The 26,143-nt window shown below is 44.6% G+C and overlaps 1 protein-coding gene across 3 annotated transcripts in view; it reads left to right on the top strand.

Moving 5' to 3' along the window:
- The window catches only part of WDR59 (WD repeat domain 59), an 813,082-nt gene that overhangs the window by 599,612 nt on the left and 187,327 nt on the right, over positions 1-26,143 (top strand). For all 3 annotated transcript variants that reach the window (XR_011199955.1, XM_069217643.1, XM_069217642.1), the window contains exon 21: positions 1,169-1,281. Coding sequence is in view for 2 of the 3 variants with exons in the window: in XM_069217643.1 (XP_069073744.1) it covers positions 1,169-1,281 (113 nt within the window). In the remaining variant the exon portion in view is untranslated. The remainder of the gene's footprint in view (positions 1-1,168; positions 1,282-26,143) is intronic.

The raw sequence follows: 26,143 nt of genomic DNA, 5'->3' as shown, positions 1-26,143 counted from the left end.
CATGTACGCCATCAGTTAAATTGAGCTAGCCCTCCAGCCAGGTTTGTTCAGGAGTGCAAGGGGGTGATACGGAGGCACGCTTCCTCACTCACCTCCCGGCCTAGGCTGCACCAAAGGCCTAAGGCTCCACGCCCCGTCCCCTGTGGTACTTAATCCACCCAGGAAGGTCTTGGCAGTCCTGTCTTACTTGCTCTTCAGTCCACTGCCCTGGCAAGTGCTGGCATGGGGAGTCAGCCGATCGCTGCCACTGCGGCCTCAGACACTGCTTGCGGGGCATACCAGTGCTGCCATAAGGAAGAGCCCCCGCTCCTGATCAAACCCGGCTGTATCGCTAGTTCTGCGTCATCATTGCAGGCAGGGGCCGGATGGCCGAGTCTCTGCACTTCACATCAGCGAGGGGGGGGGAGTGGGGTTTCAAATGTGCACTGTCATGCAGGATTAAATTAGATTGTGGACGGGCCATGGGAGCTCCTCTAATGTGTGACCGCCATCTTGGCTGGCTTGGCCACGCCCCAGTATATCCCTGCATTTAACTTCCTATAGCAACCACTGACTATCCACAGGCTTCAGCAGTGTGTTTTGTGTTCCTAATTCCCATTGAGTCATTATTTGTCATCTGTTTTCTTTAACTGCTGTCTTAGAAAAGCCTTCCTTTTTCCTGAAGCTTACAGTTTGTGGAACATTTTGAATGCAGAAACAAGCTGCAAAATTGCAGTTGTCTCCTGTAAGTTATGTGTTTTAAAAGTCAGTGATATTGACTTAACTATATATTTATTGAAATTTTGTTTTGTCAGAGGAGGTGTCTGAGCACACTTTAGCTTAGTTATTAATCTATTTCATAGAAGTTGTAATAGCTATCTTTTGGCGGTTGTCAGTGATTTGCAACATTCACAAAAATAATGGTATGACAGTATTGAAGGAGGCAAATATTATAAGTGTTTATGAGGGACTTTGTTTTCTCTTGGGTCCTCTTATTTTGATTGTGCTGCTAGCTCTCATACTGTTCAGGACATAGTAAACACTTGGGACCTGTAAGGTGCCATCACTAGGCTAAAGATGCTTAATTTAGATTTAAAGGCCCTTGATAATGAGTAGATCCTTTAATGCTTCTGTTATAACACCTAAATGACTCCACCTATTGAACTGTCACTCCATTTGTCCTGCACAGGTTTGGTCGTTGGCAGCAGTTGCCACAGACATCTGTCTCAGCCCGAAGTCAGACCCGGATCAAGAGACACCCTGGGCCCGTCATCCATTTGGACGGCAGCTGCTGGAATCCTTGTAGGTTTCTAAGTTTTTATATTTCTATTAATCCTTTTTTTCTTGTGCTTTTAGTGTAAGACTTGGACAAATTAGTGTTTTATTATTTTTTTAGCTGAATAGTTATTGCGGATTACTAGCCACTTTCTTTTAGCTACTATATTTACCTTATGCCAGATGGGTCACATATAGGTCAAAGATGGGATGAGTGAGAAATCAGCAAACGTGAGATTTCGTGAGTTGCCATCTTCTGTGTCAGAGTAGCAGTTCTAAATTGATAGGTATCCAATGCCATGCCAGAGGCACTGTGTTAAAAGAAAGTGAAATTGTCTCCCCAAGGACAGAGACATAGGCCAGACACAGGAGTCTTGAGGAGTATATTCGCACTGACTGCAGATAGCTGTAATAGATAGTAACAACTAATATCTGATAGAGACTTAGAAGCATTAATTATTTGAATACCACGAAGGAGCACCAAACAAGACTAATACTTCCACTTGTATTGAGGGTTAAAATATAACCCCATTGCCCCCTTACTGTGACAACCTGGTAAAAATGTGAGAATTGGTGACAAAATGAAGCATTTTCCAGTCCTGTATCCCTAGAATTGGCTAACAACTATCAAGTTAACAAGCAGTCATATAATTTTGGTATGTCATTTTGCATGTCCTGTGATTTTCCAAACTGTATATAGGATTATTATTCACTTCAACATCCCCTGTTCTTTTATATTTCCACCCTAGCCCTCCAAGAAGGCTTACAGTCATATATTATGACCAAGTATTTACTTTCAGGGAGGGTACGATGCACAGTGGTAAAATTACAAGAATGGTTAGCTTAAGGCAGACCTCAATAATACCTAAAATACTCACAGTATATCGTGAAGGGCCGCCTCTAATGAGTACTTCTTGCTTCAGAATTCCTCACCTCATGAATATCCTCTAGGCACTGAGCTGGATCTGGAAACTTTTCCCCTGCCGTAGCTCTCCAGCATTGCCAGGGAGTGCTGTGCTGATATAGCTGCAACTCTGCTTGCCCAAGATGTGATGATATCTGGGCCTATACTTTGCCACCTGCTGTGTTGGTATTCATTCCTGTTTTTCCGTGCCTTATCGATGCTGGTCTATGTAGGAAAGTGCCTCTTTTGACAAGGTCACTCCCTCCCCCTACTTTTTTCATGGTTTCTTGTGCAGTCTTGACTGAAAGTGCACTGGGTCTCTGCTAAACAGGTTCCCCAGTTCCAAACCTTTAGCTACAACTGTAATTCCCTAATAAAAGGTACCCCTGGTACGAAGGCCATGGGGTACTACAGGAAGGACCTTGACGGTTGAAGCGTGAATTGTGCCACCCTCTGGGACCCTCTCACTAAGTGCACCCTGTGCTGCTTTCACAGCCTGTAAGTCTTGGTGCAGAGCTAAAATGAAAACGCGACATGACAAACAACCTGTGTGCCCTGCCCCCTTTACTCTATATGCAATATGTGTAAGTCACCCATCCTGCGGACCTTCCAATACTAAAGGCAGGGTGCATTATATTACATGTGAAGGCATACCTGCATGAGCAGATATGCCCCTGCTATGTTTTTGTCGATTCTCAGACATTGTAAGTGAACAGAGAAGCAATTTTAGGTATATATGCTGGATTCTGATCATTAGTTCCCCAGCTACATGATGGCTTCACTGAAAATAAGGATGTTTGGTATCAAACATCTCATATTAATAAACCCTCACTAAATCCAGTGATGTATTTATTAATATATGCACTCAGAGGGCACCTTAGAGGTGCCCCCTGAAAACCCACCAACTCCTAGCTTGGGCACTGACTGGTCAAAAAAGTAAAACTGTTGACATAAACAAACTGATTCAAAGCGCTGTGGCCGCCATAAACGCAAAGGAGAGACACAAAAGGAAAAATAAGTTCTCATGCAGTATCAGCAATCGTGCAACTACCCATGTAACAGGGCCGCTGTCCAAGGCAGTAACAAAAACGCCCCAAGGAGTAACAAACTTAAAACATTTACCAATGATAACAAATTATTTTTGAAACGCAAGCCCATGAATGAGTGATAGTGATGGGCGTGCAGTGCACGTAGTTAAAACCCCACAGATAGGTTACAAGTTAAAGCACTTGCGCGCTCAACCTAAAAAGGCTCAAGCCCTGCCAGCGCAGAGCTCCAGAAGCTGCTGGCAGAGTATGAGCAGGGACATCCTTCTGATGAAGCCACTGATCCTGTAAATCAAGATCAAGACAACTCAGATGAGGAGGAAGAATGGGACCCTTTCCCACTTGAGGAGAGGAATCTGTACCCCAAGTGTCTAGGACACCCCCCTTTAGTGAGAGTGGCTTAGGTTCCTCAAGGTCCAGAGATAAAATTTCTGAAAAAGATGCTCTCTTAGAGAGACTAGTTAAGAAAATGGACCTGGAAAACAGGATGTTAGTTATAGAAAAGGAAAGAATAGAAATGTGGTTAGCACCCAAGAATGGTGGCAGCAATTTTATAACTAGGAACAGAGTAGATCACTGTGAACCTAAAATCCCCAAAGGGGTTGTCCCCAAATATGAGCCAGGTGATGATATCACTAAGTGGTTCACAGCCTATGAGAGGGGCCTGTGTGCCTAGAAGACTCGACAAACAGCACTGGGGAACTCTTCTTTGGGAACAGTTCTCATAAAAGTGTAGGGGTAGGCTCATCACACTGAATGAGGCTTATGCAACACCCTATGATCTCATGGAGGCTACCCTGATTGAGGAGTTTGGGTTGCCTCCTGAGGGAGTGTAAAATCAAGGAGACTCGAGAAACCCAAAGACAATCCTGGGCTGATTTTGTGGACTTCTGAGTGAAAATTGTAGGTGGCTGGTTAAAAGGTAAGAATTTGCATGATTATGAACAGCTGTACAATCTAATAATGAAAGAAATCTGTTGAGTAATTATGTTCAAGGAAAGTTGCACCATTACCTGGTACGCCTAGGTCCACTTTCTCCTTAAGAGTTGAGAGGCAGACCACTGAGGGTGACCAAGATTTCCACTGATGAGGGGACCACAAAAGAGAGGCCCTAAAGCCCCTACACGGTAAAGAGGGTAAACAAAATAAGGACAAAAACAAAGGGCCAGATGGATCGAAGACCCGTTTTGCATTTCTTAAATAGCAAATTTTAAGAAATCACTATTTGAGAAATGCAAAATAGTATGTAAGAAAATAGAGAATCCCTAAAACCGGTTTCTTAAAATTTGCAATCGCTATTAGGGAATTGCTATTAGGGAATGGGACTCCATTCGTCCCTATGGACCCATAGGTGCTAATGGTTTTGCATTTCCTAATTTGCGAATTCCTGTTAGGAATTTGCAATTTAGGTATTGCAATTCCAAGGGTGCTGGGGGCCTAAGGCCCTCTTTGATGCCCTCCCAAAGACATTGTGCACATGTAAAGCGCACACATGGCCTAGGGGCATGTGTGCGCTAAATGGCACTTTTAAAAATGCATTTTTAATGCATTGTTAAAAATTACACATGGTTACCACCAAATTTGAATTTGTGGTAATTGAGTTTCCTAAATGCCCAGTTCTCATTTAGGAAATGCATGATTCATGTGCATTGGTAATCGCAAATAGGTATTCCCTAAATAAATTGTATAGGTATTCCTTAAATTGTACTGCAGATGCCTTTCATAAATCCTGAAAGGTTACTTTACATTCGCAAACGGTGGAATTTTGTGTTTTGCACCATTTGCAAATGAAAAATTGATTGAAGTGTCTTCTAAAGACCCCCAAAAACTTGCACAGGAGTGTGGGCCCCAAAGCTGTTCCCAGCCCAAGGGTTGGATACAAGTGGAAAAAAGTGGGATGCCAGCATGGCTTGGTGCCACACTTGTAAAACCAATGAGCACCTGTAGGAAGCTGGCTCTGTATATACTATAACAAAATGAGGTAGTGTGCACAGAGTCCAGGGGTTCCCCAGAGGCTTGACAGAGTCTGAAATAGATAATACTAATGCTCTATTTGTCGTACTGTGTTCGAGTGTAGAAAAGTACCATCTTCCTTGGCATGTTACCCACATTTTTATGTGTATGTCAGTATGTTTTTGCCTGTCTGACTGGGATCCTTCTGGTCAGCACCCCAGTGCTCATAATTTATGGCCTAATGTGTATGCCTGTGTAGTGCCTAACTGTGCCACTGAGGCTCTGCTAACCAAAACCTCCGTGCTTTTACTCGCTCTGCTTTTAAATTTGTCACTGTAGGCCAGTGACTTAATTTACCAATTTCAATTGGCATACTGGACCCCCCTCATAAGTCCCTAGCATATGGTACCTAGGTACCCAGGGCACTCGGGTTCCAGGACATCCATATGGGCTGCAGCATTTATTTTCCACCCATAGGGAGCTCAGACAAACCCTTACACAGCCCGGTCATTGCAGCCTGCGTGAAATAATGCACACGTTACTTCACAGCCATTTTCACTGCACTTAAGTAACTTATAAATCAGCTGTATGTCTAACCTTCACTTGCTGAAGGTTAGGTGCAAAATTACTAAGTGTGAGGGCACCCTTGCACTAGCAAAGGTGCCCCCACATAGATCAGGGCCATTTCCCCAGACTTTTTGAGTGCGGGACGCCAATACACGCTTGCACTACATATAGGTACCTATATGTAGCTTCACAATGGTAACTCCGAATATGGCCATGTAACATGTCTAAGATCATAGACGTTTCCCTCCATTCCAAATCTGGTATTGGGGAGCCAATTCCATGCATCCTGGGGGCTCCACCATGGACCCCCAGTACTACCAAACCAGCTCTTTGAGGTTTGCACTGCAGCTACAGCTGCTGCCACCTCACAGACAGGGTTCTGCCCTCCTGTGGTCTGAGCAGCTCAGTCCCAGGAAGGCAGAACAAAGCATTTCCTCTGAGAGCAGGGTGTTACACCCTCTCCCTTTGGAAATAGGTGTTACAGGCTGGGGAGGGGTAGCCTCCCCCAGCCTCTGGAAATACTTTGAAGGGCGCAGATGGTGCCCTCCTTGCATAAACCAGTGGACACTGGTTCAGGGACCCCTTCTCCCGTACTCTGGTGCGAAACTGGACAAAGGAAAGGGGAATGAACACTCCCCTGTCCATCTCCACCGTAGGGGTGGTGCCCAGAGCTCCTCCAGTGTGTCCCAGACTTCAGCCATCTTGCTTTGCAACGTGTGGGGGCACTCTGGAGGGCTCTGAGTGGCCAGTGCGAGCAGGTGATGTCAGAGACCCCTCCTGATAGGTCTGTACCTGATAAGGTAGCCAATCCCCCTCTCAGGGCTATTTAGGGTCTCTCCTGTGGGTTCAATTCAGATTCTGCTTGCAAGTTTCCTTCAGGACCTCGGAACAACTGCAGCCTGCTCCAAGAAACACTGTAACTGCAACAAAGTGTCTACAAGAGACACTTTTCTCCAGCAACCTCAGCTCCAAGTCAGCAACTGCAACATTTTCCACGGTGTGCATACTCTAGGGACGCCCTGTCTTCATCCTGCACCAGAAGGACCCAAGAAATCTCGCGTGGAGTTATGGAGTCACTCCGCTGCTCCAAGCAGGCACCTTCCAAGACGACGACCGGTACCCTGGGACTCCTCTCACAGCAACGAGCGTGTTCCTAAGGACACAGTGGGTGGACATCATCGACATAGACTGTTGTGAGGTCCTGCTGACGCAATATGGAGGAGGTAAGACCTTGCCTTCCCTGAGAGTGACGGAACCCCTGTGTACTTCGTCTTCTGCGCCTCCTGAGGCCTGTGTGCACTCTTTGCAAAGTTCCTTCGTGCACAGCCTGGCCCAGGTCCCTAGCACTCCATCCTGCGACGCTTAACTCGCTGAGTTCTCCGGCGGCGTGGGACCTTCTTTTGTTCTGCTGCATCAGCTGCATTTTTGCACCTCCTTTGAACCCGGATCCTGCGACTCCTGGAGGTGCTGGCTGGCATCCTGAGGGCTCTGTAAAGTGCTGAAAGCCCCCTCTCCCTCCTCACACAGAGTTGAGGCCCCCATGTCCCTCCTGGGTCCATCCAGCGCCATTTTGACTCAAAACACACTTCTCGTCTGCAATGATCTTCATGCCGTGGGACATCTTTTGCATCACGCAGAAACCCTCTGGCATCTTCCATGGGTGCATTCCTGCAGTCTTCGACTAACCGTGGACTCTTCCTTTTGCACCCTCTTCTGGGTTGGCAGTGGTTCCTGTCCTTCCTGGAACTTCTTTCGACTTCTGAACTTGGTCCCCTTCCTTTGCAGGTCTTCAGGTCCAGGAATCTAGCAGTTGTTCTTTGTAGACTTGGTTGGCTGCTGCAAAATCCCAATCACAAGGTGTAGTGTGTCCTAAGGAAACTTGCAGTACTTTACTCCTGCTTTTCTGGACTATGCGATGGGGTAATTTACTCACCTTTACTGTGTTCTTACTCTCCCAGCGATTCTGCACACACTACACTTGTCTAGGGGGGAATTCGTGATTCGCATTCCACTTTCTTAGTATATGGTTTGTGTTGCCTCTAGACCCATTTTCTCCCATCACATTCTACGGCATTTCCTATAATTTGCATTGTTCCATGACTATTTACTTGTCTAATTTTGGTGTCTAGTGTATATATTGTGTATAATAATTACCTCCAGAAGGAGTATTGTCTCTAAGATATTTTTGGTACTGTCACCCAAATAAATACCTTTATTTTTAGTAACACTGAGTATTGTCTTTACTTGTGTATAAGTACTGTGTAACTATAACTGATATTGCATGAGCTTTGCATGTTTCCTAGTTCAGCCTAAGCTGCTCTGCTATATCTGCCTCTATCAGCCTAAGCTGTTAGAGCACTACTACATTTCACTAATAAGGGATAACTGGACCTGGTATAAGGTGCAAGTACCCAGGGTACTCTCTACAAACAAGGCCAGCCTCCTGCATCGAGTAGTTAGGCTTACTAGAGGGTAGTGTTAAGCATTTGTTGTACATACACCAGCATCAGAAGAAACACACACTCTGTGACTCAACTCCAGGCCAATAGGATTTTATATAGGAAAATAAGTTTTGTTAATTTATTTCTAGAACCACAAGATTCAGTTTCCAGGTAATTACATAAAATAAAAGGTACTTTGAATATATATAATCAGGACTTTGAATAGAATCAACAATATATACTGTTTTTCTTAAAATGGCAAAAAAGCTATTTTAAAAGTGGACACTGCATTTTTCAACCGTTCCTGGGGGAAGAAAATATAGTACAGTTTTGCAGGTAAGTATACAACTTACAGTTCTTATCTCCGGGGTGTAGGTAGTCCAACGTTGGGGGTTAACCCCAAACACCCACCACCAGCAGGCATGGGGCCAGTCGGGTGCAGAGGTCAAAGAGGCACCAAATTAAGGTGGGCTCCTATGGAGACAGGGGAACTTGGTCTGCTGGTAGGTAAGTACCTGTGGTTTTTGAGGGCAGACCGGGGGGGTTCAAGAGAGCAATAGAGGGGCCCCAAATAGGAACCAAACACACACCCTGAGCTGCACTAGGCCATCCAGGTGCAGGGTGCAAATAGGGCGTCTGGTTTTCAGTGCAACTCTATGAGGCTGCAGACGAGGTCCAGGGGGGCTTCTCGGGCAACCCACCGGCTGGGCAGTGAGGAGGGCCGCCTGCTGGTCGATGCTGCACCGGGGGTCGGTTACTTTAAATCCTGGGGACTGCGGGTGCAGTAGTTCTTCAGGCGTCTGTTTTCTTCGTCCAGAGGTCATTGGGGTCTTCGGGATTCTCTCTGCAGGCGTCATTGTGGAGGGGTCAACCCAGGGTGGGCTCTTGCTCACAGTCGCCTTGGGACCCTTTCTTGCTGGGTGGACCACCTGGACATGGGCCGTGGGCGTACCAGGGTCAGGACTCACGCATCTGGATTGATGTGGGAGGCCTTAATTGTAGGTTTCTTCAGACAGAGCCACTGTCCTCTGGAGTTCTTGGTCCTTTTGGGTGCAGGGCAGTCCTCTGGAGTTGGCAGAGGTTGCTGGGCCTGCTGGACTTGTCACTGGTCTTTTTGCAGGTTCTCTGAAAAAGTAGACAGGCTGGTAGGGCTGGGGCTAAAGCAGTTGTCGTCTTCCTAATTCTCTGCTGGATGTTTCAAGCTTAGCAGTCCTTTGTCTTCTTGTAGGTCACCAGGAATCTGGTGAGCTGGTTTCAGGGAGACCCTTAAATCTAAGATTTAGGGGCGTGTTAAGGGTCAGAGGGCAGTGCGAATGACTGCTGTCCCTGAGGGTGACTATTCCCTCCTTGTGCCAACTCCCTTTGGGGAGGGGGCACATTGCTATCCCTATTGGACCCTGTCCTCCAAACCAAGATGGAGGATTCTTCACAGAGGGGGTCACCTCAGCTCTGGGCACCTCAGGGGTGGTCCTGGCTGCGGTGGTCACCCCTCCCTGTTTTCCCTACTTTTCCCGCCTGAATTGTCACCAAAAGTGGGGCTTTGTCCAGGGGGCGGGCATCACCACTAGCTGGAGTGCCCTGGGGCACTGTAGCCCGAGGCTTGAGCCTTTGAGGCTCACCACCAGGTGTTACAGTTCCTGCAGGGGAGGTGTGAAGCACCTCCACCCAGGACAGGCTTTGTTTCTGACCACAAAGTGCCAAAGGCACTCACCCCATGTGGTCAGAAACTCGCCTGAAAGTGGCAGGCTGGCACAGACCGGTCAGTCCTACAATAGCAGTTGGGCTAACATACAGGGTATATCTCTAATATGCCCTCTCTGTGCATTTTTCAATAAATCCCACACTAGCATCATTTATTGTGCTGAGAAGTTTGATACCAAACTTCCCAGTATTCATTGAAGCCATTACGGTGCTGTGGAGTTCATAGTGACAAACTTCCAGACCATATACTCAATATGGCTGCACTGCACTTACAATGTCTTAGAATGGACTTCACACTGTAGGGGCACATTGCTTATGCAGCTATGCCTTCACCTGTGGTATATTGCATTTTGCCTTAGGGCTGTAAGGCCTACTAGAGGGGTGACTAACCTATGCCACAGGCAGTTCTTCGTGTACATGGCATCTTGAGAGGGGTGCCATGTCGACTTTGTCTTTGTCTCCCCACCAGCACACACAAGATGCAAGGCTTTGTGTATGTGCTGAGTGAGTGGTCCCCTTGGGTGGCATAATACATGCTACAGCCCTTAGAGACCTTCTTTTTACAAGGGACTTAACTGTGTGCCAGAGCTGTGCCAATTGTGGAAACCAAGGTACAGTTTTAGGGAAAGAACACTGGTGCTGGGAACTGGTTAGCAGGTCCCAGCACACTTTCAATCAAAGTTTGCATCAACACTAGGCAAAATGTGTGTCGGGGATAACCTACAGTGCCTAACTGGAGATCTTAACTGTCCTAACAAGAAGAACGCCTCAAGTGTACCTGCAGTGGTAAGTCTCCAGATGGAATTCCAAATAGGCCCTCACCATGTCATTGATCCTACTGAGGCAACTTTAGTCTCAGAGGGTGGGGTAGATGTAGCTGCCCTGGCTGTCTGGCCCAGTAGTCTGGAGACGTACAGACAACAACCTCATATAAATGGGATTCAAGTTGAAGCACTCAGAGACACTGATGCCAGTGTCACCATGGTGACTGAGCAACTAATGTCTTCAGACCATTACCTTCCTGGAGAGACATATACTCTCCTCAGCGCTGACAATCAGGCTAAAGCATGGGCATGGGCTTTCCTAAGGGGGTGGTGTTAGACAGAGGTGCCAACTTCATGTTTGGCTACCTGAAGCACATGTGGGTTGAATGTGGTGTGACCTATAAGTTCATCACCCGATTTCATCCCCAGTGCAGTGGCCTTGTTGAGAGATTTCACAAGACTGTGAAAGGCATGATTGTTGTGGCTTCCTTAAAAACTCAGAAGGAGATGGGATGTCCTACTTCCTTGCCTGCCTTTTGCCTACAGGGAAGGGCCACAGAAGGGAGTGGAAGTCTCCCCATTTGAAACTTTTGTTTGGGCATCCTGTTAGGGGTCCACTTTGCTTTGTGAAGGAAGGATGGGAGAGACCTCCAAGAGCACCCAAGATGGCTCATTTGAGGGAGTAGTCTTTTCAGACACCTTCTCTGACCAACAGCGGACTGACTGTAGGCAGGCCTTGCACCAGTTTGCTGAACTCTCCTCATTGACCCCTGGAAAAACTACCAGGTGTGCCCATGATGTGGACACTCGGGCAGTTTACCTGTCAAAAACAAAATCTACAGACAATCTCACCATGTTGAGGAGAGCATCAAAGCAAGATGCCGGAATTGGGAGTCATTGAGCACTCAGTCAGTCCTTAGGCTAGCCCAGTTGTGTTAACCCCCCAAACCTCATTCCCAGGGTAAAAAGAAAGAGATGAGGTTCTGTATGGGCTATAGGGATCTTAATGCAGTGACCAAGACAGATGCCCAGCCAGATCCAAAAGCAGACAAACTTATTGACACATTGGGAGCAGCCAAATATCAGAGTACTTTTGATTTCACGTCAGGGTACTGGCAGGTAGGCCTGACTCCAGGAGCAACATTAAAATCTGCATTCTCCTCTCTTGATGGGCATTATCAGTTCATTGTTAAGCCATTTGGTCTGAAGAATGGCCCTGCCTCCATCCAGAGGTTGGTGAACAAAGTTCTTGGTGAGTTATAAGACTTTAGTGCAGCATATCCGGATGATATTGCTGTCTTCAGCTCTAACTGGCAGGATCACCTAATCCACCTCAAAAAGGTCATTGAGTCTCTATCAAGGCAAGCAAGTGGCAGATATGGCAGGGTAAGGATGTATACTTGGGACACCTTGTTTGGTGGAGGGTCAACCACTCCAACCCCAGATCCAGACTCTTCTTGACTAGATAGCTCCAACCACCCAGACCCAAGTCAGGGCATTCCTTGGCTTAACTGGGTATTACTGACGATTTGTGAAGGGCTATGGCACTATTGTGGCACCCCTCACAGAACTGACAGCCACAAAATATGCCCCAAAAGGTCAACTGGACAGCCAGCTTTCAACAGGTTTTTGACACCCTGAAAGAAGCAATGTGCTCCGCACCTGTTCTAAAAGCTCCAGATTAGTTTAAGGAGTTAATTGTGCAGACAGATGCCTCTGAACATGGAATAGGAGCAGTCCTGTCCCAAATCAATGACAATGGCCATGACCAAGCTGTAGCAGGAGGTTAACTCCCTAAGAGCAGTGTTGGAGTTCCATTGAGAGGGAAACCTTTGCTGTGGTTTGTTCCCTGAAGAAGCAAAAACCATACTTGTTTGGTTCTCACTTCCTAATTCAAACTGGCCACATGCCTCTCAGATAGCTAATGCAAATGAAAGGTCAAAACCCCAAACTGTTAAGTTGGTCCATACCCCTACAGGGAATGGACTTTACAGTGGAACACAGACCTGGGAATGGCCATGCCAATTCAGATGGCCACTTAGAAGAAGAAGACTACCCTGGGAAGAGTTAGCTTCATCCTCTTTCATTTGGGAGGAGGACACGTAGGAAAGTGCCTCTTTTAACATGGTCACACCCCACTTTTTGCCTGGTTTCTTTAGCAATTTCGACTGAAAGTGCCCTTGGGCCCTGCTAAACAGGTCCTCAGTGCCAGATCTCTTTTCCCCTAAACTGCTCAGTCTTTTGTCCTAATTGGCAAATGTTTAGCTACCACTGTAAGTCCCTAGTAAATGGTGCACCTGGTACCTAAGGCATGTGGTACTAAAAGAAGGCCCCTGAGGGCTGCAACACGAATCATGCTACCCTCAGGGACCCTCTCACTAAGTGCACCCTGTGCTGCTTTCGCAGGCAGGTTGTCTTGGTGCAGAACTAAAATGAAAACATGACATGGCACACAACCTCTGTGCCCTGTCCCCTTTACACTGCGTGCAATACGTGTAAGTCACCCATCTAGGAGGCCTTCCAGCCCTGAAGGCAGGGTGCATTATATTACATGGGAGGGCATACCTGCATGAGCAGATATGCCCCTGCTATGTCTTTGTTGATTCCCAGACATAGTAAGTTAACAGGGAAGCCATTTTAAGTACATGTGCTGGACACCGGTCATTACTAGTTCCTCAGCTACATGATGGCTTCACTGACGATAGGAATGTTTGGTATCAAACATCTCATATACATGCACTCAGAACGAACCTTAGAGGTGCCCCCATTAAAACCTACCAACTCCTAGCATGGACACTGACTGGTGGTCAAAACCAGTGCAGACACCTTAGGCAGAATTCCGGCCCCCTGAGGTGAGAGCCAGTGCTCTCAAGGGCTCAGAACAAAAGCCTGCTCTGGACAGAAGTGTGACTCCTCTCCCAGACAGGATTGACATTCTAGGGCTGGGAGCTTCTAAGGTCTTGCCGCCTTTGTAATTTGATCCAGGTCTCTTCAGATGGTGGAGATGACCGACCCCCATGTCCTGACCCCACTTTTGGTGGCTGCACAGGTGGAAAATTAGTTAAATTAGGAGGAGTGCCCACTTCATGCCAGTCCCAACACTAAGGTGGACGAGCTGAAGTGGACAGTACTTTTTAAATCTCCATTTTCTTTGAAAAGAATTAGGCCACTAGGGTTAAGGTTATGCCCACTTCCCAACGGAAGAGGTCATAAAGAGGGTGTAGTCACCCTAAAGTTGAGTGCCCATTTGCTACCACCTGCCACTCCCTGTAACCCCCCTAAATTCAGTATTTAGGTGGCACCCCTGAACCTTAGAACTCAGCAGAGAAGGCTGCAGACACCAACTGACTTGGCCCTAGCCCTACCGACCTGTCTGCAGCTCTCAACGACCCTGTGCCAAAAGACGACCTGTCCTGCAGCCCAATGACCTCCAAAGCTTTGGGAGGACTACCTGCCTTCGATAAAGGTCAATATCTCCTGAGAACAGCGGACCTGTTCAAGAAGAAACCAACTTTAAAAGAAAAGAACTCTGTTCTGACGACCCGCAAAACAACCTCCGGCCCCACCTCTGCACCTACACCCACGGCTGGAGTCCAAGGGCCCCCCCGGTATTGTGAAGGTTCCCCAGCCAATCTGAGTCCACTGTGGGCTAACCTCTGCCAGACTCTGCTTCAAAATTTGCCGCCTCAAATCGAAGACTCCCCCTGACTACGATCGCCCAGTAAGCTGTTCCATATGCCAAAGGACACCACTTCACCTGGAGCCCCTGAGTTTTGGGGAGCTGGACGGTAAGAGTCCCTAAGTTCCCACATCCTCTAGCATCAGAATTTACCAGGGCAGCTGTTGATTTACTTTGTTCAGCCTCCTGCAGCTTTTTTCCAAAACTGATCTCCACCATTGACTTGCATTGGGCCCAACACTGTGTTGGCACTCTGCATCAGCTGTCCCTGCGCCACTGAGGGTGTAAGTTTGGTGCTGCCTTGTGGCCTCCCGGGGCTTTCCTCAACCCCAGGAGATCAACCCCTGACACCACTTTAATCACCTGAGAGCAGTGCATCTCCGGTTACCCCCAAAACTGTATACCACCACCATGCTACTGAGGCTGTAAGTTTCATGCTGCCATGTGACCCCCTTTGTGCTTACCTCAACCTCAGGAGATCAACCCCTGACACCGCTTTACTCACCCGTGAGCAGCACATCTTCGTTCACCCTTTAGTCTACTTTGGTTAACATTGGACACGCGACTCCGAATTCAGCTCTGTACCCGGCTGCCCCAATGCTGCTGTGGGTGCACTTGTTGTACTGATTTGAACCTTGACTGGATTTGTAAGTTGTGTACTTACCTGCAAAATTGTGTTCTTGTTTCTCTCTCATAGGCTAACATTGCTGAACTGAAAAATTGCACTGTTGATTTTTGAAACTGCAATGTATTTATCTTTTAAAAACTGCTTACCTTATAACATAGTTATTTGGTTCTAAGCATGTATAAAAGCAAAGGTTAATTTTCTAAGTTTGTTGCAGATTTATTCATTGAGTGTGTGTCTCATTTATTGCTTCTGTAGGTACAACAAATGCTTAACACAACTCCTTGATAAGCCTGACTTCTTGCCCCCACTAACACAAATAGAGCAACAGTCCTATCTACCTTTGCCTCTAAAATAGCAGTTAGGGATCCACTGGACTGTCTGCACAGTGTGCTTCATTTTAGTGCTCTATAGAGAGAGTCATCTTATAAAAACCTACTTTTTATGCAACCCCACATCTTTCTAAGTAAGAGGAGAGACTCCACCGCCTGGACCCAAAAAGAGCATTGGCGCTCTACCTTGATCGTACCAAGGAGTCCTAGTTGGAAGATCAACTCTTTGCTGGGTAGGTGTGTGCGAAGAAGGGTTGGGCAGTGCAGTAGAGAACCATCCCTAGATGGGTCATTCTCTGCATTAAAATGTGCTGCACAGGGCCTAAAAAGCAACCTTCAGAGGGTTTGCGCGATCACTTTACCATAGTGACAGCTGCAACAACTGCGTTAGCACGCAGATTTCCAGTGCTGGACATCTGTTAGTCAGCAATGTGGGCATTGTTGCAGATTTTCATCAAACACTAATGCCTCGACAGTCAGGTCCGAAGGGACGAGTACTTTGCCCTTTCAGTCCTTCAGAACTTCCTAGAGTGATCTTAGTTCTCTGACCCTCCTTCGGGGATGGTATTGCTTGGCTATCTATTTTAAGGTAAGGAATCTGTAATTAGAAGTCTCTATCAGATGAACAAGTTACCTACCTTCGGTAATGCGTTATCTGGTAAAAACATATTTTAGATGCAGATTACTTATTGATCCACACAACTTCTCCGCTCTGTGAACTTATTTCTAGGAACAGGAACTTCCCTTTCAGGGCCCTAATTCTGGCTCACCAAGGTCGGTGTTCTTCAAGGCACTGCACTTCTGGCGTGGAAAGTCATGAAAAGAAAGTTATGTCAGCACACCGGGGTGGCTCTATATGGGTCCTGCGTCATCATATCCGGTATATGATGCCAACAACGGGTGTGGAGCCGACCAACACCACCTGAAGGCACTCGGGTACTGCTCGAGAAAAATCTCTTGATTTAGACCGATGCCCGGAGGAAATCCTAAGGTAAGGTATTTGCAACTAAAATAAAGCTCTACCTGATAAGGCATTACTGAAGTTAAGTAACTTGTTCAATTACTCCAGAATAATGTCTGGGTCTATGTTGGCACAGTTACACATGGGAAAAGAAATAGAACCATTCAATTGTTCATAATTACTCCAGGTTTTACAAACTGTCCTTCTGTGAAAGCATTTTCTACTAATGATTTAAAACAGGTGGTATTTGCACATTTCACATCCGGGAGAGACGTTTCTAAGATCTTGGTCTTCTCCCAAATAGTGAAAAAAGCCCTTCTAATGGATAAAAAGGAGATTATGGTCCAAGGGATCAAATTTACACCTGAGGAGGAAGTAGCTCAGTGACCTCCTACAATTAATACATTTTTGCAAAATCATGCTGGATTAGGAATAAATCAGTTTTAGATATTGTCACATATGAAAGCAATGCTACATACCTTGAGAAAAGTTAACAATATAAATAAAGGTAATTTACGGGTAACTATACCAAAAGCTGAGAACGAATAGTGGAATTGGCTACCTGAAGCACAGTGGAATTGTATTATTTTAAATGGAAACCATTTCAGTTAGTGAATAGGAGGGTGACTGTAGCCTTCTGAGTGATGTAGATTAGGACTCACGATCTCCGCACAGCTACTTAGTACTTTACTGGAAAATGCATGGGTTCAGACAATAAAAGCATCTAGAAATGTTCAATACAATATAGTGATTATTGTTTCCAGTAGACTTGGCGGTGCAATAAACCCTGTTAATAGATTATTTTTTATATGTGCACGAAAAGGCTTCCCCTAATTGTTTAGGTCAATCTTCAAGCGGTCTGACGCCCTTACCATGAACTATGTGGTACAGTAATGTCTCATAGTTTCATTTCACCTACAATCTATACATAAAAATGTTTCCAATGTTGATTTCCTAAGTGTGATAAATGTATATATAATGTAGTCCTCTCACATGAGTATCAAATCCCTCAGGGTTTCTTCTTTGAGGATCTCGCTAGGATTGTTTTTTTAAGTATTCATCAAGATTGGTTGTAATGACTGGAGACTTCAATCATGGGCTAGACCTGTGAAAGAGTGACCACTATTATAAGGACTTATTATCTGTTTACAATATTAAACCCATAGTTTTCACAGGCTGTTTCACTTCTGCTCGAGATGGTGCAATCTTAATTTTTTTTGTCATCAAGGTTTATAGTCAGTGTAAATGGTCTCCTCCGATTAGCCTGCACTGCACATTTCATTAATGGTGACAGCTTTGTCCAACAGAATATGTATTCTTGCATGATTAGTATCTCAACTTAACAGAGAACTTTAAAATTATGCAAAGTAGAGGGCAGTGACCACTGTTTGTTACATTTATCTCTAAGACTCTTGATATAGATCAAGGTCCTTCATATAAAGATATACGATAAGTGATAAACGTTTATTGCTACTGGCCAGAGTTGGAAGTACCAGTTAAGTTCCTAAATTGGTATGGACATAACATTAGACAGGTGGTGGAACGTTTTCAAAGTGAAATTAAAGTTTGTTACCTGGCAAAAAAAAATAATAATAATAATTACAACCAATGTAAGAGGAGGATCTGGTTTGATGCAAAATGTAAGTGCTCAGATTAGTAAACAAAGAAGATTAACTAAGGTCTTAGGTATGGACAACAAGTGATGCTGCACTTGTAACTAAATTTGGTTAAGGAAAAGAGATATAATGCATTTTAGTAGTAAATCATCATCCCCGTTCATAAGTGAGTCATGGTAAAATAGTGATAATTATCCTGGCTATAGATGACTTACCTAACACAGGCATGAAAAGGCAGTGTTAATATTTAGAAATAAACTTGAACTCATTTTTTTCTGGTCTAAAGGTAATGAAAGCAGTCTCAGTTAATAATAGCAACTGTATATGTGAATTTGTAAGATAATTTATTTAAAGAATATATTTTAGTATTATCTCAACAAAGGAGATTTTTAAGGCCAGTTTTAGTGGAATACGATGCTGCGTGCAAGCTGGCAATTTATTAATTTGTATGAATTATCTTGATGTAATGTGCAATAGGAAGGTTTTGTATGGTTTTTATCAGGGGTAAATAGTTTTCAAGTGTATTTTACATTATTTTGTAGATTGATATTTCTATGGTAATCTTAACAGTATTATATAATTGTTTTGTTTCCAAAGAGCATGTTGTTTGATAGACAGTGGTCCCTCTCTCTGCACCCTTCCTGCCCTTGAATCCCACTGTAACGACAGCTAGCAGTCGCAGTTGTCTGAGGGATGTATTGGGGGAACAAGCACTCAAAACTCAACAATCAACCAGCAGACACATTAACGTATTGTCCAATTAAGTATGTTTTGAATACCAACAAAGTGTTTTAGTTACACAGCATAATGTAATGCTACTCACCTCAATTAGAGGAATTGAAAGCAGCTTTTTGATCTTGTTTTCCATCTTCCTTGAGGTGCTATGCTTTCATTACCCTCCCCCACTAATGGAGTTCATCATCAGGAATACTCCCTGGCATATATCTCTGTACAAGACACTGATTAAACACCAGTGTAGTTCACTCAATTCACTCCCAAGGTAATTATGTTCCCAACAGATCAGTTCACATTCACTTGTTGGCTGTCACGTAGTAAAAATCTTACATTTATTTCACAGGCTTCTGTCTGCTACACAGGCCCTCATTATGATCTCGGCGGTAAAGACTGCCGAAATCAGCGCTGTCGGTCAACAGAAGACCGCCAGTGCGATGACCTCCCATGGCGGCCGTATAATGTTTTCCCCTCTGGGCCGGTGGGCGTAAACAGTGCTTTCACCCGCCGGCCCAGCAGGGAAAAGGGCCTTAACATTGATGGCGGCTCCAAATGGAGCCACAGCCAATATTGGTGTGCGATGGGTCAGCAGCACCTGTCGCACAGATCAATGCCTGTAAATTGGGCAGTGACCTGCGTGACTGGGCACTGCACAGGGGCCCCTGCACTGCCTATGCCAAGTGCATGGGCAGTACAGCGGCCCCCAGGTGGGCAATTTGCTAACAAGGACCTTGTTGAGCTTTTAATGGGAGACTATCTCCTTTCTTCTCCAATTCATTGTCTGAATCTCCAGCCACAAGAATGCAGTCCATACACTTCCACTATCTAGGGAAGTTGTAGTCACCCTCTATCTTGTGCCATGCTGAGCTAGGGGCCATCCAAAATGGAATCCACTGGTTGTAGTATTCAGACTCTGACCACACACACATTGTTTTTGTCCTACATTTGTCAGATGCCTACTACACAAACTTGCACATGCATTGTCATTGCACGTATCTGGGGTTCAAGTGACAACAGAATTGTATACGAGAGTGATCAATAGTCCTACCACTCTTTGATGGAGAGAAAACAGTGTAGTCACACTAAGGAGTGTCAAGTCAATAAGCTTTATTGGACAGAAGTTTGCCATAAAAGCATACATACAGAAAACAAAATCAATACATTAACCACAAACCAAACACATAAGCAAAGCATTAAGACTCAGGTAGAGTGGATGTTCTTGAGACAAAATAAAACTGTAAAATACAAGGTTTTGTAATTAAAAACTGTGCAAAAAATATTAAAAAGGAAAATAAAATGTATATGTGTATATATATATATATATATATATATATATATATATATATACATACATACACACATACATTAACTGTTCAGAATAATATCATAAAAAAGCAAGGAATAAAACTGTAAAAATGATTAAGCTCACCAAGCAGGTTGCATAAAGCAATAGTTATTAGAATTAGCCCGATTGGGAGCAGGCTGTCCAACTTAATTTGGAACTTTATCTTTCATTATTTTATGCGATTGATGACGAAGACTTTGTTTGTCACCCCTGTTTAGGTATTTGTATGTCTGGCCTGGCTAGAATTCATGATCCCACCGGCCAATGTAGGGTTACCAATGCCGGGCACCAGGTTTACAGCAACGGGGGAGGATTGCAATTGCAAGTCTTATTACCAGTGTAGGTGTAGGAGTCACAAAATCTAGTATGCTGCAACCACTGCTCTGTTTGGTTACTCAGGCCGTGGATAATTATATTCCCACTTTGACTGCATGATCGGTGCACCTCTTTAGGACACGCAGTCAGTTCTGGACCTTTTAGTACCAGAGACAGGATTCAGCCTCTGAGCACACACTAAAATAGTGTGATGCCAGGGCAAAGCTAAAAGTCTTGTTACCATTTCCACAAAGAGTCTGACACTCAAGACCGGGGTACACACCCATACACCATGCAGGAGATATTCATGTCACAACATTGCCTTTCACCTCTTTTTCTCTCTCTTTCTCCCGTGATCTGTACCTCTTTTCAGTTTACCTCTTTCTCTAACTTACTAAACCATCTACCTTTCTTCTAAATATACTTTACCCATAAATTGGCCTCTCTGCCTATCTTTAATTCATTTCTCGTTTTATCTTATCTCTCTAGTTTATTCCTGAGTGCACCCTGGCATTCTCTCACTTTATACATTTTCTTCTCATTAACTGTAGCTCTCTACCTTGATCTAAAACCTCTCTACCTACCTTGTTCTCTTTCTACCTCTCTGTATCTTTCTGCCTACCTCACCTTTCTATTTATTATATGTCTCTCCATAGCTGACTTATCTAACTCATCTCTCGCTCTACCCTCCTTTTCCCTCTACTTCACATCTCTCCCTAAACCATGCTTTTCACCTAACTATCCTCCTTCTGTCTCTCATCCCCTTTCGTACTTCTTTTACTTGAGAGGTGGAGGACTCGGTCTAGCAAAAGAGGAGTACATGTAGAAACAAGCTGGAAAAGACAAGGCAGGACACGATAACTAAGGAGAAAGGCTTATCAAATTTCACCTGATTGAATGGTGAAAATCTTCAGATCAGTTCTTTGATTTCCACTGTTGCAGCACGGATACCACTTGGGAAAGGGTATTTATTTGTGACTGCGACTACCCAGCTATTGAAGTTGCAATTTTAAGCACTGTGTGCCTCTGACTTATTTTAATATGGTGCACTAGACCACCAAACAGCTGTCTCTACTGGCCCTTACTGTGACTTTCTTAAAGTTGGGAGGACAGGCAGTTAGGCACTGAAGTCAACTTAAAATATTGTGTCAGAAAAAAATCTACAATCTAACACAAAAATAAATGATGTTGTTGCTAATTTAAGCATAGGTTTGCTACAATTTGGCTAGCAGACATTAGTCTGCGTGAATGTTGAGCTTTTTTTGTATTCCCTAATTTCTGAAAGTTTAATATATTATTCAGTATTGGTTGGCTTGAAGTAGATGAAAATGAGTAAAACATCTGACTGGGCTGGTAATCAGATCTTGGTGGGGAAAGTGAGGCCATGAGTGAGATTCTTTGATATCAGCTCTTTGTATCTCTCTTAAAATACAGAAGCAGCTAGTAGGTATTTTAATCTCCCATTGAATTATCACTGCATGAGGTGTTTTTGATTGTGCTCATTACATCACTATTTGTTTCTGTTCTTCTGTTTCTCTGTAAGCATGCTTTTTGGATGTCATGAGCCCAGAACCCCCATTTGAATCTTCTCCTCCCTCTCTCATACCAGTGCCCAGAAATAATAACTATTGATCATGGGATTTCATGGTTTTATTCCCAGGCCCTATTGTATTGTTCACAGATGTGTTAGTTCACATGACTTATCTGTATTTTCCCCTCAGCTGCATTACAGTTTCCTTCTGCCAGCTTGTTCTCAAAACATGTGTTTTTTACCAGCTATTGATTAAATGTACCATTACTGTGATTAGTTGCATTACTTATTTAACTCTGCCAGAAAAATATGTTCAGCTGTGGACTCCTGATTTTTGTGCATGTGAAAAGTATATTTGGGCACCTTCAGAATATTCTGCAAAGTAATCTAAAATGTATGCTAAAAGGGAAGGTTGGAGCTTGCAGGGCTCCAAGAACGCTCCTTGATCCCCATCCACTTTAAAACGTATTCCTCACAGGCGGGTCATAGTGCACTGGAGGCCATCTATGACTAGCCCAGTCCAATGTTAATCAAGATGGCATAGTAAAAGGAGGTGACCCGAAAACTCCAGGGGCTCTCAATTGCTTAATTTTTAGGATGATATTGAGTGCCCTGGTAGTGGTCACAAGGCCCTCTGGCAGAACTGGATACCAGTACATGAGGTTGTGGTGGCACTGATGAGGACTTAGAAGTGTGCTATTTGCCTTGACATTTAACTACCTATTTCCAGACTTCAGTAAAACACAGTGGGCACAGATGTGTTGAGCACTGAATCTTGGATGAATCGTGTCACCAAAGGAAAAAAAGCAGCCTCCAGCATAGGATAAGGAGCATGTCTTTTCCCAAGGACCCAGACCTCTAAAGACTACCTCAATAAAGGCTGGGGAAGCCCGAGAATGTGTAGGTGATTCTCACACTGGTTGAATTCCTTGTCATGGCCACCCTGAGAGGTACGTAAGGAGCATCAAGATGAATAGAAGTCAGGGTGTTTTCACTGAAGGAAGCTTTGAGGATGTTAATATACACATCACAGTCACAGAGCCTGATGTTGGGGCTTTGAAGCATCATGTAATCGTTGTTCAGCAAGCATTGCAGGAAACACAGGGACCATGGCCAGAGGTCATGACGATTTGAGAATTATCCATACTCATCCGTTACTAATTAGGTGTTCTGGGTGGTAATTCTGGAGAATAAGTCAAAATCAGAGAGGGACTGCATTTTGGGTTGCAGACAACCAATGCTTAAAGCCAGAGATCCAACCACTTTTACATGAGGTTATTCTAGAGGCTGAGGGAGAACTAGAAATTCATCAGTTTTTACAGAGGTCATTCTCAATATTGAAGCAGTACCATCTGTGATGGTGTAGTTGGTGCTTCACACTTGCCTATCAAGGCGTCCGCCTGCAAGAAGTCTGATATGGGCGCTCTCTTGGTTCTAATTAGGGGACAGCTGGAGTGGTCAATTGGCCACTCACATGGACGTACAGAAATGGCATATGATTGGAAGAGGCTCAAAGATACACATTTGTATACAGGATAGACCTGTTACATACCTGAATCAACTTTGTAGTGGAGGGGTACCAGCGTTTGCCAGTGTTGGGCAGTATCTCGCTGAGCTATCACTAACCACAAATTGAGAAGATACTTTCTATATCCATTAGTATGCATATCTTAAAAAATATTCTTAAAAACATGCAGAAGAGCAAACTACGAGGACAGTGTCACAGGCCAGCTGTGAACCTCCCACAGGACCTCAGTGACACCTTGCAGACTGCCTGAATGATGGAACAGCTCAAAGTCCAGTGGTGGAACTCTGGTAAATGTATTCCTAAGCATGTGCTAGAGCCTCGTTTAGGTATAGTACACTCTGTGAACGTTATTTATTTGGAATTTCTATTTTGTGTTTTTGCACCATAAGGCTTATATATATGAAGCAGCAAATATACATGAAGCAGCAAAGAAACACATGCAACAGTAGTAAATTAATATCAGCAAGGCATGAGAGAAAGAGAAGTGACATTGTAGAGAGAGAGCGGTATGAGGATGGATAAGAGCGAAAGAAGAGGATAGGGGAAGAATGACAGAGGCACAAGAGGGGGAGTAGAAAAATCATAGGCTGCATAATTAAAAAACAAGATAAGATAGCCACCTTGTTGGCTGATATTAAAGCTTCCCTGCAGGCCTCCTTAAGTATTCCCTCATCAGCCTCAGAGCAAGGTCAGGAAAGTGCTGGGTGTACTAATGAATTGGTATATTTTGGAAATCTTATTCCCAAGTGGGTTTATTGTCAGGAGTGTAATCCAGGCCCTGCGGATATTGGGATATGTCATGCTTTAATTAAAAGTACTTAGAAAATGTGATTTGTGGAGTTCAAACTCGTGGTGTAGATATGCAAATTAGCACATCTGGGTTTGGTGTACCACATCAGTTAAATGTCGGCAATAATCCCACATGTAAATCCCTTGAAGTGCGGTTATCTGCAGATGCAGCATCCTAACCCTCAACTGAGGTTCTCCTGTAAGTCTCTGACCCTAAAGAATAGCGCAGACAGTATCCCGCTATGCCTGATCACAGATTAAGTGAACGGTGGTGTGTGCATGACTGAGAAGCTTCCCGTTGTACAACTAGTTATGGATTTACCCATGAGCCACATTTCTGTTCTTTATGCTGCATCTCATTGATAGCCACTCATTAACAAGGGCAGATGAGAAGCATGGTAGTACTTTAGGATCTCCATCATACCGAATTCCCCATCATGAGGTGATTTACTACAGTTGGCCACAGGGACCTAAGGATTCTTATTTCCGCAAAGGAAACATTAGAAAAGTGCAACCACCCTCGGTGGGAATTGGCTGTATGAAAAGGGATAGCTCTGCAAGGCTTTTGTGAGCAAACCCATTTTGACCATTGTTGTGCACGCTAAATCAGATGAAAGAGTGTTTCAGTGGTTGAGGAGGTGCCTGAGTGAGTACAGATTCGGACCAATATTCCCCCTCCACTAAATAAATGATTTCCTTGCTTTAACAATACCTACGTTTCTGAAACCTTGTGTCTCCAAATGTCACCCTGGAGCCCAGCACACTTACGTCTCTGGCCCCAACACAGAATATAACACAGGCTTGGACCAGATCACAAGCTCCCTAGAGTGTTTCCCAAATAGATTCAGATACTCTCAGTGTTTAAAGACGTGAGCAGCAGGGACAACTGAGGAACAAAAAAGGCCATCTACATAAAGTGAGACCTGGTTCTCCAGACCAAGAGCTCCTGTCAAATCATGGTTCTCACTGTCAATCTGGAGACCATGCAAAGAGGCGACAATGTGCACCCTTGCCACACACTTTGTCTGATCAGAAATGGCTTGGAGAGAACACCTGCACTCATGCTAGTGCCTGAGTTTAGAACAGACAAACACACTGGACAGAGAAAGTACACACAAGTGCCTATCTTTGTGAGAACTGCAAATAAATAATCCCTATCTACTGAATCAAAGAACTTCTCAATATCGACAAGAAGAACCATGGTTGAGCTGTGGCTTTCCAGTATTTAGGAAGATCCCAAAGCAACATGAAGGGTACCCCAAGTTATGGTATATTGTTTGCTCAGACATGAAACCACTTTGGCCTTCATGCACTAGGGAAAGGGAAAAATCCCTATGCAGGAAAGTGCCCTTTTCGGGTGACCCTCCCTATACTTCTTTTTTTCTCTAGATGCTGTTGGTTGGTTATGACTCTAAAAGTGCACTGGGGCCTGCCAACCAGGCCCCAGTGCCAGTGTTCTCTCCCTAAATTGGTAACTGTGAATTGGCAAGCACTTTAACTCCCTTATAAGTCCCTAGTGTATGGCACCAGTGGTACCCAGGCCAAAGGTGTTAAATGGGTCACCAGGACCTGAATCAGTATTTGTGCCACCCTGAGTGACCAAAGTAAACTCCTAACAGCAGGCCTGCCATTGCACAAGCAGTGCATATTACTCAAACTCAGCAGTGCCCACACCATGTATGGCACAGCCCCAGCACTCTCTTTAATATATGTCAGTCATCCCTAAGGTAGACCTCCTAAACACAGGCAGCAAGGTGCATTATATTAAAGGTGTGGACATATAAGTGCATGCTGATATGACCCTGTAGTGACCTTTTCCATTAAAGGCTACTATACATGAAGGACAGTCCATTTGATAACATAGTCTAGCACCCGGGTAAACTCGAAGCTGCCAGCTCCATTATGATACTGCCGAAGTGGGTCATGTTTAGTAGGAAACAGCATGCCTTTTTATCCCTGCCACAGATCTTGTTGAGGGTGATGTGGCATGAACACAGAAAGCAACCTTAGAGGTTGCCCAAAGAATTACCCCTGTTTTTCCCACAAGTAACTGCCTTTCA

The sequence above is a fragment of the Pleurodeles waltl genome, chromosome 12 (assembly GCF_031143425.1).
Source record: "Pleurodeles waltl isolate 20211129_DDA chromosome 12, aPleWal1.hap1.20221129, whole genome shotgun sequence".
Taxonomy (NCBI): domain Eukaryota; kingdom Metazoa; phylum Chordata; class Amphibia; order Caudata; family Salamandridae; genus Pleurodeles; species Pleurodeles waltl.
The sequence above is the reverse complement of the archived record's forward strand: the minus strand, read 5'-3'. Positions and strand labels throughout refer to the sequence as shown.